Source organism: Myxocyprinus asiaticus, chromosome 7 (assembly GCF_019703515.2).
Source record: "Myxocyprinus asiaticus isolate MX2 ecotype Aquarium Trade chromosome 7, UBuf_Myxa_2, whole genome shotgun sequence".
Taxonomy (NCBI): Eukaryota; Metazoa; Chordata; class Actinopteri; order Cypriniformes; family Catostomidae; genus Myxocyprinus; species Myxocyprinus asiaticus.
This window is the reverse complement of record NC_059350.1, coordinates 576,572-592,120: the sequence shown is the minus strand read 5'-3', so window position 1 is coordinate 592,120 and position 15,549 is coordinate 576,572. Positions and strand designations below refer to the sequence as shown.

Genomic DNA, 15,549 nt, shown 5'->3' with positions numbered 1-15,549 from the left:
GGCAGCCAGTGCTGACTTGCATACAGCAAATGGATCCAAATGTAATTTTTCCTGTGTGAATTATTAATTTTTATTTCTCTTTCTTTCCCTCCTTATATCTGACCCTGTGAGGCCATGATAATATGTTACAGTAAAATCTGTAAGAATATATTTAATAGTGCAGTGGGGATGGGGAGCTCTGTTGGAGCAAGATAATTGATTTCATTTTAATCAGTTTTTGAAATTGCTGCTATATTATACTATGTTAAATATTAATATAAAAATATATAAACCTTCATTTGCAGCACAAGTTTGTAACATCACAAAGACAAATAATTTTACAAACATTTATTTTACTAGCAGAAGAGAACTAAGCAGAAACATTAAGATCATACAGAACAATCTAATTTCTGATCTAACATCCACAAAATAAAACACAAAGGAAAAGTAAATTAAATCTTATATCGTAACCTGTAAAGATGTGCGCTGACAGACTTGTTTAAACAAAAGTTCAACTCACTTTCAAGACAAACTCAAACTCTGAAATTATATGAAAAGGCATATAAACAGTCACATATTCACTATGAAATGAGCCGTTCCACAGAAACACGCATTTTTAATAATAGGAAACAGGCTTTGTGTGTGTGTGTGTGTGTGTGTGTGTGTGTGTGGTGCAATCCAGCGATTGGCTGACCACAAGACAGGGCTTTATTCTGATTGGTCCACAGGCTGCAGAGCACATTTTGGGATGATTTTCTACCCTGACCCAAACTCAGTTTATCATAACACTTTGAAAGGTGGATTACTACATTACCCATTTATTTACAGGAATATTCACCCCAAAATTGAAAATTCTACCAATGTACTCACCCTCATGACTTTTAGTCTCAGTTAACATTTTCTTTCATTGCATGGAAAAAAAGATTTAATGAAAGGGAATGAGGACGGAGGCTGAATATGATACCTAATCTCCTTTTGTGTTCCACAGAAGCAAGCCAGCCATACAGGTTTGAAGTGAAATGAGTGTAACTGAATGATAAAAAAAAAAATAAAAAATACAAATTGGGGGGGTAAACGATATCTTTAATGTCAAAATTACTTGACCGTCACAACATCAGAATCTCCCTTTGGTCCTTCGCCTATAGCCTCGCTGAGCTCAGCCGGCACAGCCTCCTCCTCGCCCGCCTCTAGACCCTCCTCCTCATCGCCTGCCTCTACACCCTCCTCGCCCGCCTCAACACCCTCCTCCTCCTCCTCCTCACCCGCCTCTACACCCTCCTCCTCCTCACCCGCCTCTACACCCTCCTCATCTTCGGCAACGCCCATCTCCATTTCCTCATGCCCCTCCCCATTCCCAAAGGTTCCTGCTGCAGGCTCTGCCTCCTCTACAGCCACCCCCTCTTCCTGATTAACCTCCTTCAGGCTTTCACTGTTCAAATCGGACTCGGATACGTCCATCACCATGGAGTCCTCAGGATCCTGGTCATTGTTGAATGGGTTTTCACCCTGCAAAATGATGAAGTACATGTATAAATTAAACTATTTCAAACATATACGCTACATCAGCTAGGCCTAATAAGTTGACGTTATCAACATCTAGAGGCAAAAAACCTCTAGACAGATCACTAATTTTAGCAGTCAGTGCCTGATCATGTTTAAAATGCGCATGTATCTGGCATCAATCTGAGTTCAATGCCCAGGGAATGCACATACTGAAAATGTATAGCTTGAATGAGTCGTTTGGACAAAATCAGCTACCAAATGAACAGAAGTAAATGTAGGAAAATAGATAAACCTTTAGGAAGCTCTCCAGTTTCTTGCCGATAACATTGTGGTTGAGAATGCTGCGAGCCACAGACAGACTCGACTTTTTTGACTGCTCCATCATACCCTGAAACACAACAGAACAGGTCAGAACATCAGATGGAAGAGGTGATGAACATTTAATAAGAATAATTCAAGTGTGTACCTTGCGATTGTAGTTATGGTCATTTGATTTGAGGTGTTTCTGAATCAGCGTGTACTGCATTGGTATGAAAACATCACAGGCTGAGCAGTGAGCCGCCTCCACCTTCTTCATGAAGTGCTCCATACCGATTTCTACAAACAGAGATATAAGAATTCACAACCTAATAGAGCAAGACAGACTCACAACTCAAACCAGAGACTGAAAACACACAGAAGATCATAAGTTGTACCTCGTGTCAGATCCTGCTCTTTGAACACCTGACAGACGGTGGCGCTGTGATTCTCCATCTGACTCACCATATGCACAGTCTTCTTATACTTATTATTCAGATACTCCTACAACACACACACTGGCTGTTAATACAACACACTGTGCTTCTACAGGATGTTCACATCAACTCCAGCAAGAAACTGACCTGACACCAGCTTTTACACATCACTAATAAAGATTTCCACGTAAGAGGATGTGTCCGTACCTGTAGGAAGTCGGTGGTGGGCTTTGACAGCTGATTGGTCAAAAACTTGAAATGATCTTTGTGGAACTTGCTCTCCAGATGGGTGGCCATGTCCTCACTGTAAAATGAGCGGAACTTGCAGATGGAGCATGCGAACATCAACCTGGAGACCAACAGAGAGAGAGGCGCTCATGAGACACAAACAAGCCTCCGAGAACACTGCATTAGACATGCAGATGGACAGATAATCTGACCTAACCTGTGAGCAGAAACTTTGACCCCTGACCTTTCAAAAAAGCCCCTCCTCTTTCTAAATTTGGACGCAGGGGTCGGAGTCTGTTTTCCCTTTTTCTTGGACTGACCACCCTCTTCCTGATTGGGTAGAGCTGAAGAGAGAGGGCAGAGATGTATGGAAAAGAGTGACACTAACAGGTATTTCTTTCTTGCACTCTTTCTGATAATAAATTCTTATCATCACTTAATTTTATCCATCGTGATTGCATTGTAAAAAATTTGCATCCCAGAATGGAGCTAGACCTGAATGCGACTTTGCTAAGGCAAACCCTAAACGGCCTTTTGGTTAACATTTATGGCATAACTGAGACCAGCCGTAAAGTCGTTTCAGAGGCGTGGTACGTTATTACATTTTGAAACCAGGAACCTAAACTCAAACTTACCAGCACTCTCTCCGCCATCTCTTGGTTTGGAGTCCTGAAGAGAGATAGATTTTTATTATTTTGTTCAATACAAACTCTTAATATGAAGTGGCATGAATGTCAGATGTAACACCATTTCTTTACACATCACATTTTCAGAAGAGAGATTATTCTGTTATACCAAACGCACATCAGTTGTCTTCACGTCCTCCGACTCCGGTCTCTGTTCTTTAGCTGCTGCCTCTGAAATAAAAGTACACTTAAATAAAAATAAAATAAAAAAACCTTACACAAATGGTCCAGGACATACAGAGTGCTGGAGAGTACTAACAGTAGTTCAGGAGGCACTATTGGGACAACTACATTATTGTGCCAATGGTACTTCAGGAAGTGCTAGGACAACTGTGGGACTGTGCCAACAGCAGTTCTTTTTGGAGGCACTACTGGGCCAACTGCCGGATCGTGCTAACTGTAGTTCTGGAGGTGTTATAGGGACTGGACCAACAGTAGTTCTGGAGGCGTTATAGGGATTGTAACATTAGTAGTTCTGGGGGCGCTACAGGGACAACTGCAGGACTGTACCAACAGTAGTTCTGGAGGTATAACAGGTATGGTACCAACAGTAATTCTGGAGGCGTTCTAGGGACTGTACCAACAGTAATTCTGGAGGCGTTCTAGGGACTGTACCAACAGTAGTGCTGGAGGCGTTATAGGGACGGTGCCAACAGTAGTGCTGGAGGCGTTATAGGGACGGTGCCAACAGTAGTTCTGGAGGCACTACAGGGACGGTGCCAACAGTAGTTCTGGAGGCACTACAGGGACGGTGCCAACAGTAGTTCTGGAGGCACTACAGGGACGGTGCCAACAGTAGTTCTGGAGGCACTACAGGGACGGTGCCAACAGTAGTTCTGGAGGCACTACAGGGACGGTGCCAACAGTAGTTCTGGAGGCGTTCTTGGGACGGTGCCAACAGTAGTTCTGGAGGCGTTCTTGGGACGGTGCCAACAGTAGTTCTGGAGGCGTTCTTGGGACGGTGCCAACAGTAGTTCTGGAGGCGTTCTTGGGACGGTGCCAACAGTAGTTCTGGAGGCACTACAGGGACGGTGCCAACAGTAGTTCTGGAGGCGTTCTTGGGACGGTGCCAACAGTAGTTCTGGAGGCACTACAGGGACGGTGCCAACAGTAGTTCTGGAGGCACTACAGGGACGGTGCCAACAGTAGTTCTGGAGGCACTACAGGGACGGTGCCAACAGTAGTTCTGGAGGCGTTCTTGGGACTGTATCAACAGTAGTTCTGGAGGTATTACAGGTATGGTACCAACAGTAGTTCTGGAAGCGTTCTAGGGACTGTACCAACAGTAGTTCTGGAGGCGTTACAGGGACTGTACCAACAGTAGTTCTGGAGGTGTTCTTGGGACTGTACCAACAGTAGCTCTGGAGGCATTACAGGGACGGTACCAACAGTAGTTCTGGATGCGCTACAGGGATGGTACCAACAGTAGTTCTGGAGGTGTTCTTGGGACTGTACCAACAGTAGTTCTGGAGGCATTACAGGTACGGTACCAACAGTAGTTCTGGAGACATTACAGGGATGGTACCAACAGTAGTTCTGTAGGTGTTATTGGGATTGTAACAGTAGTAGTTCTGTAAGCGCTACAGGGACAACTGCAGGAATGTACTGACTGTAGTTCTGGAGGCATTACAGGTACGGTACCAACAGTAATTCTGGAGGCGTTATAGGGACTGTACCAACAGTAGTTCTGGAGGCTTAATAGGGAATGTACCAACAGTAGTTCTGGAGGCATTATGGGGATTGTAACAACAGCAGTTCTGTAAGCGCTACAGGGACAACTGTGGGGCTGTACCAACAGTAGTTCTGGAAGCACTACAGGGACAACTGTGGGACTCTACCAACATTAGTTTGAGGTGTTATGGGGACTAGTGTTAAAAGTCGATACTAAAAAAAAAAAAAAAAAAGATGTAACAATATCAGTTGTTCTGCAGTACCGGTAGTACCGAGCACCGAATCAATCCGATACCAGCGCGCAGTATGCAGTATACACACGGCTGCTTTAAAATGCTCATTTTGAACGCATGCTCTGTTACTCCTTACACTCAAATGGACAATTAATCAAATTAAAACCGCGACATGTCCTAGAGTGATTTATTAAACCACTAAAGGCTCCAATCTTACTGTGGAAGAGCTGCATACTTTAAATGAATGTACTATAAATCCAACTGCTCATACATTGGAAACTCCACAGACATTGAGAATCATTCACGACGTATCAGATGACAGATCAGAGCACTAATCTACTGTGAACCACACAGCACAACTATATATTTCTATAATTAACTCAACAGCATTTTTGCTTTAATCTCAACTTTATTTAAATAACATTTAAAACAACAGAATTGACCAAAGTGCTTCACAGTAATAAAATGTAAAACATATTTGAAAATTACCACATTTGGTAAAGAATAAAACAGATTTCAGGGCGCTACTTAGAAACACTTAAGCAATGCGTCCTTGATTGAGAAACACAAAAGGAAACATGCATTTCTTCATTTAAAATGAAACGTAACTTTTTAAATAGGGCAAATGGGTGTGTTCAATAGCACATTATCATATTTTTGCTGTAGTATTGAAATTGGTATCAAGAACCATGAAATTTCACTGGTATCGGTACTGACTACTGAAATTTTGGTACCATGACACTAATGGGGACTGTACCAACATAGTTCTGGGGCATTATAGGGATTGTACCAACAGTAGTTCTTGAGGCTTTATGGGGATGTACAAACAGTTGTTCTGGAGGCGTTTCGGAGACTGTACCAATAGCAGATTTAAAGTGCTATGAGGACTGTAACAACTGTACACCTGGAGGCATTACGTGACCATAACAACAGTAGTTCTGAAGGCGTTAATGGGATAGGTATGAAGTTTGGGACTTTACCATTGACAGGCTTGTCTCCTGTGGCATCAGTTTTGCCCATCTTTGACTCTGGCTCACCCGCTGCACTTAGAGTCTGTTTCCTTTTCTTCTGTCCATCGCGTTGAGACTTTACTTGCTGCTATGGCAACACAAAAACTGCATCACATGTGTGCACACACACCTGCTCATTCACTATCCTTTTTCTACTAAATCTAACCCCAAAACACACTCACACACACAACGCATTCTGATCTTCCGTTAACGGTCGTGCACACAAAGACAATCATTCACACTACCTTTAAGGGTTAGTTCACCCAAAAGCGAAAATCCAGTCATCATTTACTAACAAGCATGTTGTTAGATACCTCCAATGATTTTTCTTACGTGGAACTCAAAAGGAGAAATTAATAAATGTCCACATTGCTCAAACATAGATACGTCTTCCATACAGCAAATGTAAATGGAGACAGGTACTGTCAAGCTCCCAAAAAAAGGACAATGAAAGTACTGCATATAGTCCATACAACTGATGTGCTATATTCCCAATCTTCGGAACCCATATGACAGATTTATCAGAAACAAAACTAAATGTAAGTCATCTGGGTTTGGAACAACACGAGGATGATAAAATCATGTCAAATTCATTTTTGGGTGGACTAACCATTTAACAATCAAATCTAAACACTGTACTAAACATGACATGCACTTACCATCATAAATATATGCACACACCATCAGATCATCTGAGTATACAAATTCGTAACCATTATACCAATGTGCCGAGGCACTGTGGGTGGTATTATCAAGACAAATACTTTACAATTAATCTGTTTTCCCAAATTCTATGTTGGGTTTAATCGGAACGGGCAAAAAGAATAAGTCAAAGGAATTGTCTATTTGGGGGAAAAATGTGGCAGTGGGAGTTCAGCTCTCTTTAAGGGGTGGGATGAATGCATTTACTGGACTGGAATTTAGCCTACATGCAGGGGTCTCTCAGCTCCCCTGGCCAGATGGCTGGGAGTTGGAGGTACTTACTCTGTTGAGGGGTTTCTTGCGGCCGCGCTGTCGGTTGGCCCTTGGGCCCCCTCCAAAGTTCCAGACAGGGAAGTCCTGGCGGCTTTGTTGAGACTGGAAGGCCCCACTCTCGGGGTACATGCGATGGGCCAGGAGCGAGGGTAGCTTTCCTCGCCCTGCAGGGGAGCGGCCCTGGCCTCCAGCCCGCCCACTTCCTCCCCCCACAGAGGAGTCCTGCCTGCGGCTGAAGCCGCGCCCCCCTGTTGCTCCGCCCCTACGCGGGGATCTCTGCCCTGCCCCCCAGCTGGAGCCTGAGAAGGCATCTTGATTCTGCCACATTTTGGCAGATCCAAAGGCAGAGGCGGCGCTGTCAAAGCCGCCACCGCCCCCTCCACCCATGGCCCCAAAGCCACGCTGGGCCATCACGTCACCCCGGGAGTCACCGTAACCAAAGTTACTGGACCTGAAGAGATCACGGGAGCCGAGGGAGGCGGAGCGCGAGTCAAAAGACTCGTATTGGTCAAACCTGCAAAGGGAGGGAGGCGCAGAGCAAAGGTCAAGCAATGACGACCTTTCAAGTAATTGTCTTTTTTGTTGAGTTTTTCATCATTTTTCAAATGATGTCATAAGTCAAGACTTTTATTACACAAATAAACCTAAAATGGGTGACAAAGTGCACTTTTATAAGTTATTCATTCAAGCCATTCCACAGCCTATTCTCAGTGGCCAGTCAGTAGACAACGATTGCAGGTGCATTGTGGAAAAAGAGGCAAAGGCAGTATTAGCTGTCAGGCTGTGGAAAGGCTTCAGAATGATGGTTGCACAGATGGACGTATAAGGCAACAATCTAGAAAAAGCCAATATGGTTAACACAAGAGGGGATAATTTGAGATGGGGTGATCCACTGAGGTTCAATGAGGGCAAGATTAGCATTACTTGTAAAGGTACAGTCAGCTCTATGAACTGTATATTACTGAGTCGAAGTGAGTTGATAATGATTTGCAAGCAAAGCAACATTCTCAAGAGAGCCTTTACAAGACAGTCACTAAATCTGGGGTGTTTTCATAATCGGCAACCAATAGGGAAACAGGACACCAGTTTTAATGGTAGAAGCTACCCAAGCAAAGCATGAATTTCTTGTTATACCACCTGAATCTATTAGATAAATGAAATAACTACAAACATCTGCCTGCACCTTTGAGGACATAATACAACACTCAAAACAAAATGGGATGAACTAGTCCTTATACAGTCATCTCGTCACTGAAAGACACTACTAATAGGGAAAACAAAGGTTGCATTTGTTGCAGGGATTAACTTAGGACACTGCAAAAAAAAAAAAAAACTAAGCTTGAGGCAGTAACTGCTGAGGTTGTGCTAGCAAAAAAGGTCAACATCTGTAGAGTTACGTAAAATGTGTATCCTAAATTACTATGACAGACTAAGTGATGTACTGAGAAACATCCATTTTAAATGATTAAGAAAATATATTCTAAAGACTATGATCTGCTGTAACCCAAACTTTGAGGAGTAATATTACAAAACGAAATTATCATCTTATTTATTGACTTAATTGGACATCTGACTGGATCGAAATCGAGAGCTCCAATTCATTTTCAGACATAACATGTTATCACAAATCTAATAGTCGTCCTTGCAGCCCAAGTACAAGGTGTCCTGTGGTTAATTAGAGCATGTGCTTGTTACCTGTCACCACGAGATCCACCTTTCATCCCTCCCTCCAACTGTGTCAGCATGTCCAATCGTTGGTTAATTTTGGCAATGACAGCATCTGCGTTCGACCCCGAGGAGGACAGCAGAGATGCTCCAGACAAACCCCTCTTCATGCGCTCATCTCCATAACCACCCCCTCCAAATCCCTCTCCACTGGAGAGACGGTCTTTATAGCCATACAGGTCATAACTGCCCGAGGCTGAGTCCCCCAGGAGAAAGAAGAGAGAATGGGTTTATCAAGAATGAACGCAAAAGGTCACCCATCCCCAAACCCACAAACACAATCACACTCATATTTCTGATTAACAGTTTCTTTTATTGAATCATACAATTAAAGCAAAACATATATTCACAGAATGAACATTTAACCCCTAATATTACCCCTCCCAATCCCCAACCCCACCCTCAACAAACACACACACAAAAAAAAAAAAACATAAAACTATACTTCTCTCTCCACTGCCCCTTCCTGAGAGCCCTCCAAGAACGCCAAATAGCTGCCCCATTTCCCATCAAACAAATCCAAGTTCTCCATCCTTCAATAACACTTCCTCGAAAGCCACCACCCTCCCCATCTCGGTGCACCACTCTTGACAATTATACCCATTTAAAGAAAAGTTACAATATACGTTCATTTAACGGACCAAATAAAATTAAACTAAAGCGCCTGGATGTTTAAAAAGTATAATGGAATAGTTCATGCGAAAAATTAAAATCCTTTCACCATCAATGCCCAATAACTTAAACCACTAAATTTCCCCATTACGAAGACTTTAGAAGAAATAAAAGTAGCTAATAAGTGAATTGCTTCTGCTGTAGTATTCCCCATTTTGGTCACTCTGAATAAATAAATAAAATGACAAAGCTATATGTTTCAAACCAGCAATTGTGAATTCCTTACCTCTGGATGATCCTCCTGAACCTGAACCTCCCCATCCTGAGTATCCTGAAGCAATAAACAAACAATACATCAGTACTTTTACAAAAACAAAGCCAGATCACTATGGTTCCAGTACTTTCTCATTATTAAGCTTGTCAAACATACAGCCTGCCAAGATCATCTCAAAATATAGGCTACATAAACAAAATATACGTAACCAGACTAACTTCTGAGCATCATTCTTTCCTATGAAATAGGCACGTGACAATATTTGGTAATACAGTATATCACTGTAATAGGGTTGCTCCGATACCAAAATGCTGGCTTCAGTATGATACCAGCCCTGGTACCTCGGTATCGATACTTAGGCAACAAATAAAAATAAAAACTCTGATTTTTGATGAACTTGTCTAAAATAACTGCATAAAGTCTTATAGATACAAATTATGCCCTTTGTTTGAATTTTTCTGGATCCCATGTTAAATGTTATGATCAAATTGTTTAATCAAATACATACCGTACAGCTTTAAGCAAGAGAAAATATAATATTTTAACAAATATATATATTTATACACGTACACTGGTGGCCAAAAGTTTGGAATAATGTACAGATTTTGCTCTTATGGAAAGAAATTGGTACTTTAATTCACCAAAGTGTCATTCAACTGATCACAATGTATAGTCAGGACATTAATAACATAAAAAATTACTATTACAATTTGAAATAAAAATCTTCTTAAACTACTTCAAAGAGTTCTCATCATAAAATCCTCCACGTGCAGCAATGACAGCTTTGCAGATCCTTGTTATTCTAGCGGTCAGTTTGTCCAGATACTCAGGTGACATTTCACCCCACACTTCCTGTAGCACTTGCCATAGATGTGTCTGTCTTGTCGGGCACTTCTCACACACCTTACAGTCTAGCTGATCCCACAAAAGCTCAATGGGGTTAAGATCCAGAACACTCTTTTCCAATTATCTGTTGTCCAATGTCTGTGTTTCTTTGCCCACTCGAACCTTTTCAAAAGTGTCTTTTTCTTTGCAATTCTTCCCATAAGGCCTGCACCCCTGAGTCTTCTCTTTACTGTTGTACATGAAACTGGTGTTGAGCGGGTAGAATTCAATGAAGCTGTCAGCTGAGGACATGTGAGGCGTCTATTTCTCAAACTAGAGACTCTGATGTACTTATCCTCTTGTTTAGTTGTACATCTGGTCTTCCACATCTCTTTCTGTCCTTGTTAGAGCCAGTTGTCCTTTGTCTTTGAAGACTGTAGTGTAAAACTTTGTATGAAATCTGCAGTTTTTTGGCAATTTCAAGCATTGTATAGCCTTCATTCCTCAAAACAATGATTGACTGATGAGTTTCTAGAGAAAGCTGTTTCTTTTTTGCCATTTTTGACCTAATATTGACCTTAAGACATGCCAGTCTATTGCATACTGTGGCAACTCAAAAACAAACACAAAGACAATGTTAAGCTTCATTTAATTAACCAAATATCTTTCAGATGTGTTTGATATAATGGCAAGTGATTTTCTAGCACCAAATGATCAATTTATCATGATTTCTCAAGGATAAGGTGTTGGAGTGATGACTGCTGTCTAGATTTGATCAAAAATGACTTTTTTCAAATAGTGATGGTGCTGTTTTCTACATCAGTAATGTCCTGACTATACTTTGTGATCAGTTGAATGACACTTTGGTGAATTAAAGTACCAATTTCCATCCGAAACAGCAAAATCTGTACATTATTCCAAACTTTTGGCCACCAGTGTAAATGTATATATTTTTTTTGGGGGGGGGGGGAAGGATGCACAACAGAGATTTACAGTTTTAATTAAAACAATCTGATTATCTGAGGCAAAAGGCTTCTATGGCTGAATCACAACTTGCTGATATTCAGTACACTTGCTTATGTGATATTGCTTACAGATAATAATACAACCATTTAATATTATATTATTGTTACTATGAGTATTATTGTGACTGCTTTGAATATTTCACTTTTATACAATAATATTTTCTGTCATAATGTCTTCAATTTCACGCAATCAGTTGAACAGAGCTCTCATTTCAGAAGGACTTTTATTTTGAAAGATCTTTGAAGTTCTTCCTGTTTGTGAAGGGTTCGTTATATCAAACTTCCAGCGACTCGCAAGCTGAAATCTCCAAGCTGCAATGGAGAAAGAGTTCATTATAGAGTTCACAGCTGTTTATGCACTCAACACACTGATCTGTGGCTCTGCAGATGGATACTATTGGACACACTGCATGAAAATCAAGCATTAGTAGTGTGTTGCATTTATGTGCGTGACTGCGTTTGTGTGCACACCTGCTTGTGTGTGTGTGTGTGTGGTGATGACAGAGCAGGGCAGTGCCTCTCATTCATTCTATGGCACACGTGACTGTATATTTCATTAAATTACATCCTTCTGCTGTTTAATGATCACACTTGGCCATATAGAGGCTTTTTTATTATTATTTTCAAATAGTCTTTGATTTTCTCAAAACTCTCACATTACATTTCGCTAATGGCAGCATACTTTAATATGGTGCCGAAATTAACAAGATGATATTGTACCGTTTTAATTTTTTGGTATCACGATATTTCGTTAGTACCAGTACACCGCGCAACCCTACACTGTAATTAACATGGATGATATTGTTATCACGGGCACTTCAAAATACCATAAATAATAATTATAATAATTTTCATTAATTTTCTTTATCACACATTATACGTTTGCAAACATATACAGTGAAATTCTTCTTTTTCACATATCCCAGCTAGGCTGGGGTCAGAGTGCAGGGTCAGCCATGATATAGCGCCCCTGGAGCAGATAGGGTCAAGGGCCTTGCTCAAGGGCCCAACATGGCATCTTGGCAGTGCTGGGGCTTGAACCCCTGACCTTCTGATCAGTAACCCAGAACCTTAACCGCTGAGCCACCACTGCCCTAATACTAGGTCACCTTTAGTTTTAACCAAATTGTATAGATTTTTCTGATCGCACAGTAGTTTATTTCTATCAGGGATGCGCCGACCATGATTTTTCATGGCCGATTCCGATTGCCGATTTTTTTCGTTTAAGCAACAGACAAGAATGAGAGTTCATCAAAAAAATGTTTATTTGCTCTTTTACAGGCCAAACTGATTTAAGCAGATCGATTGGTGCACCCCTAATTTCTATTAATGAATGAAGATTCACAATGTGCTGTAAACAAAACCAATGTGTACGAGGAGCATGGCTGGAGGAGGAACGCAACAGACACATTCAGACTTCTACAAGGGTTAAGTCGGAAGTGTAAAGCATGTGGAACAAAAATGGTGGCGAAAAACGGGAAAACCTCCAACATGTTCGCTCATCTGCGGTACAATCATCCAGTGCAAATCAGCAAAATAAAGGTACATTTTGACAGTTCCACTTGGTTCAGTAATACCTCAAACGTTAATTTTGAAGCTACTGTATTTTTTTAATTCATGTTGCTATCACAATGCTAATTACGGACTACAACTGCCAACAGCATGTGAGCTACATGCTTTACAAAACGGCTAACTATTGTGGTTCTTACTTTGCAATGGCTTAAGGACAAAGTATATTTTGGGTGTTCGCGTTGCAGATCGATCCCGCGCACAGTACGAGAGATGCAAATTACAGCATCAACACAGCTTGACCGCCTAGATTTTTTCGACCCACGCACGTGGTCCTTGGCTGTGCGCATCATCGTCGCATGCGCCGGACTGTACTAAAAGAGTATCACAAACCATAGTAGTGCGCATGCGTCGATTTCACTTTGGATGGCAAGGCTGCGATCCAATACAGAATGCGGAAAAACTAAGTACACCCGTGCCTTAAGCGACATGCTGTTTTAAAAGACACAACGGCTTCAAAACCAACAATTGAGGTATGACTGAGTGTAATTTATGTTACAGAACAAAACATAAATTCAACATCTTATTTTACTTAGAAATAATTTCATTCATCAAGGTTGAACAAGAGTGACATTCTTGTTTTAGAGAGCATTTGATTGGACAAAAATCTGTATACACCCCCAAGTGCAAGATGATGTCATCAACAGTTTTGGTTTGTTTTTTCCAGACAATAAAGACCTAGGCCTATCAGCTTTAAGTTATTTGTCACGTTTTAAGAGTACACTAGCATACAGATGGCCTCAAAACTGACAGATATGAACTAGTAACCACAAAACGACGCTTTCTCAGTTTTACAATCCAAATATAAATGTTAAACATGTCTACAAGAAAGTACCATAACTTGTGCGTCTTTAATGGAGCGTCTTTTTTCGAAAAAATAAAGCAACAAAAGGGAAACAGCAGCCATTTTACAACAACACAGTGCCTCCATTTCACTTTTCAAACACTATCTGCGTCAGTTTTCAAAAGCGATTACATATATAGTCAATATAGAGTCATTTACTACTCCTTGATGCAGAATTATGCGATTTTAAACACAAAAGAACAAAATAATCGCTGTGCGTTAACTCGATTAATCGCGTGCAGGGCCTCAATCATTCACATAAAAAAAACCCCATCCTTCTAAAACAGATTAATAAAGGTTATTAATAAGATACAATCACTATTAAGAGCACTAAAGTGAAACTAACTTGACCGGTTCATTGTTATATAAACTGATAAATGTGTTTATATGTGTGAAAGCTCTAACTCCGGCAAAATAACAAAGGGGTAAAAGACAAACCCATTAATAATCGATGATATAACGCAAAAAAACTGTGTAAAACGGATTGAGTAAAAATCTTTAAAACATCTAAACAAAAGACACACGGTTTTCATGCTGCGCCATTTTACCCACCTAAAAACGCCCGCATCATTATCTGCGCTACAGTACAACAAACACACGGTCTTGCGTTTGAAGAAATACATTGTGATCCCAGTAAACAACTGTTTGTATAAAATATATAAAGAGTAAAAACCTGAAGAATATCCTCGATCCATCGTGCAGCAGAAGACAATGAGTGTGTTCGATTGTGCGTGCGATGCGTTTAAGATCCGATCAGGCCGCACTGACTCCACCCACAGAGTGAAACTTGACTGACGTTTGAACGGGCCAATGATCAACCTTCAATGACCGGAAAAGAGCAAGGAGTGAAGATATTTAAATATTTCAAAATAAAAGTGTATATTGATTTTTTTTTCCTTCTTTTTTTGAAGTAAGAATCATTATAAATGTTTAGTTTTAGATTTATGAGTAGAATAAGGCCTGTGGTTAAAATTAGTCTTTCACGTTTTGTTCAAGCACTTAAATTACACTCAGGCATACCTCAAACATTCATTTGGAAGCTACTGTGCATCCAGCTATCGCAATGCTACTAAAGGACTACAACTCCCATCAGTATGTGAGCTACATGCTTTACAAAATGGCCGACTGTTGTAGTCCTTATGTAGCGACGCGTAAACAACATGCATTTTTAAAAGACACAACGGCTTCAAATTACACAAATGAGATCTGACTGTGTGTAATATATGTTCTAGAACAAAAAAAAAAAAAAAAAAAAAAATTCACCACAGATCTTATTTTACTTGTAATTCGAAAATCCCTTTTCTAAAAAAACGAATCTAACCTTTACACATTCTCCAAAAATATTTTCATACACAAAGAATCATTGCAAATTTTAACAATATTTGGACACTAGCAGTTTGCTGTAAAACAGCTTGCTAATGGCTTGAATAATCTTTCGGCAAATAGTGCTGGTCAGTCTGTTTACATATTTTATAAAAATTCATTATATTGTCACATTATTATTGTTATCTAATACATTTAAATGTAGTTACTGGGGTGACTGTCTAGCACGTGCAAGTTTTGGTAAATTAGATATAAATGAACATAATAAAAATATTAACAATAAAATAACAATAAAAAAGCAAGTATTAGGCCTAAATTGTATGTGTACAAAAT

At 40.5% G+C, this 15,549-nt stretch overlaps 1 protein-coding gene across 8 annotated transcripts; it reads right to left on the bottom strand.

Moving 5' to 3' along the window:
• Positions 1-312: 312 nt before the first annotated feature.
• Positions 313-14,688, bottom strand: LOC127444395 (A-kinase anchor protein 8-like). 8 transcript variants are annotated; one of them, XM_051703741.1, is made up of 13 exons: positions 14,567-14,688; positions 9,643-9,687; positions 8,715-8,940; positions 7,029-7,533; positions 6,015-6,132; positions 3,240-3,301; positions 3,080-3,113; positions 2,662-2,788; positions 2,424-2,565; positions 2,178-2,283; positions 1,949-2,079; positions 1,775-1,870; positions 313-1,485 (listed from the first exon to the last, which is right to left on the bottom strand). In XM_051703741.1, exons 1-13 carry the CDS (start codon positions 14,586-14,588, stop codon positions 1,075-1,077), a joined length of 2,025 nt encoding a protein of 674 aa, XP_051559701.1. In that variant the 5' UTR covers positions 14,589-14,688; the 3' UTR covers positions 313-1,074. The 8 variants fall into 8 exon arrangements, with proteins under 8 accessions (XP_051559701.1, XP_051559707.1, XP_051559700.1 ...); XM_051703747.1 differs by having other exon boundaries at positions 3,249-3,301; XM_051703740.1 differs by lacking the exon at positions 14,567-14,688 and having other exon boundaries at positions 9,643-10,247.
• Positions 14,689-15,549: the final 861 nt, after the last annotated feature.

What these genes read in the sequence shown, in the direction of transcription:
- LOC127444395 (XM_051703740.1), bottom strand. Translation starts at nt 9,712, where the DNA reads ATGTATTGTTTGTTTATTGCTTCAGGATACTCAGGATGGGGAGGTTCA. An exon ending in AGGAGACAAGCCTGTCAATG is followed by an intron (nt 3,302 to 6,014) that starts GTAAAGTCCCAA and finishes CTTTTATTTCAG; the next exon opens with AGGCAGCAGCTAAAGAACAG. An exon ending in ACCATAACTACAATCGCAAG is followed by an intron (nt 1,871 to 1,948) that starts GTACACACTTGA and finishes GTTGTGTTTCAG; the next exon opens with GGTATGATGGAGCAGTCAAA.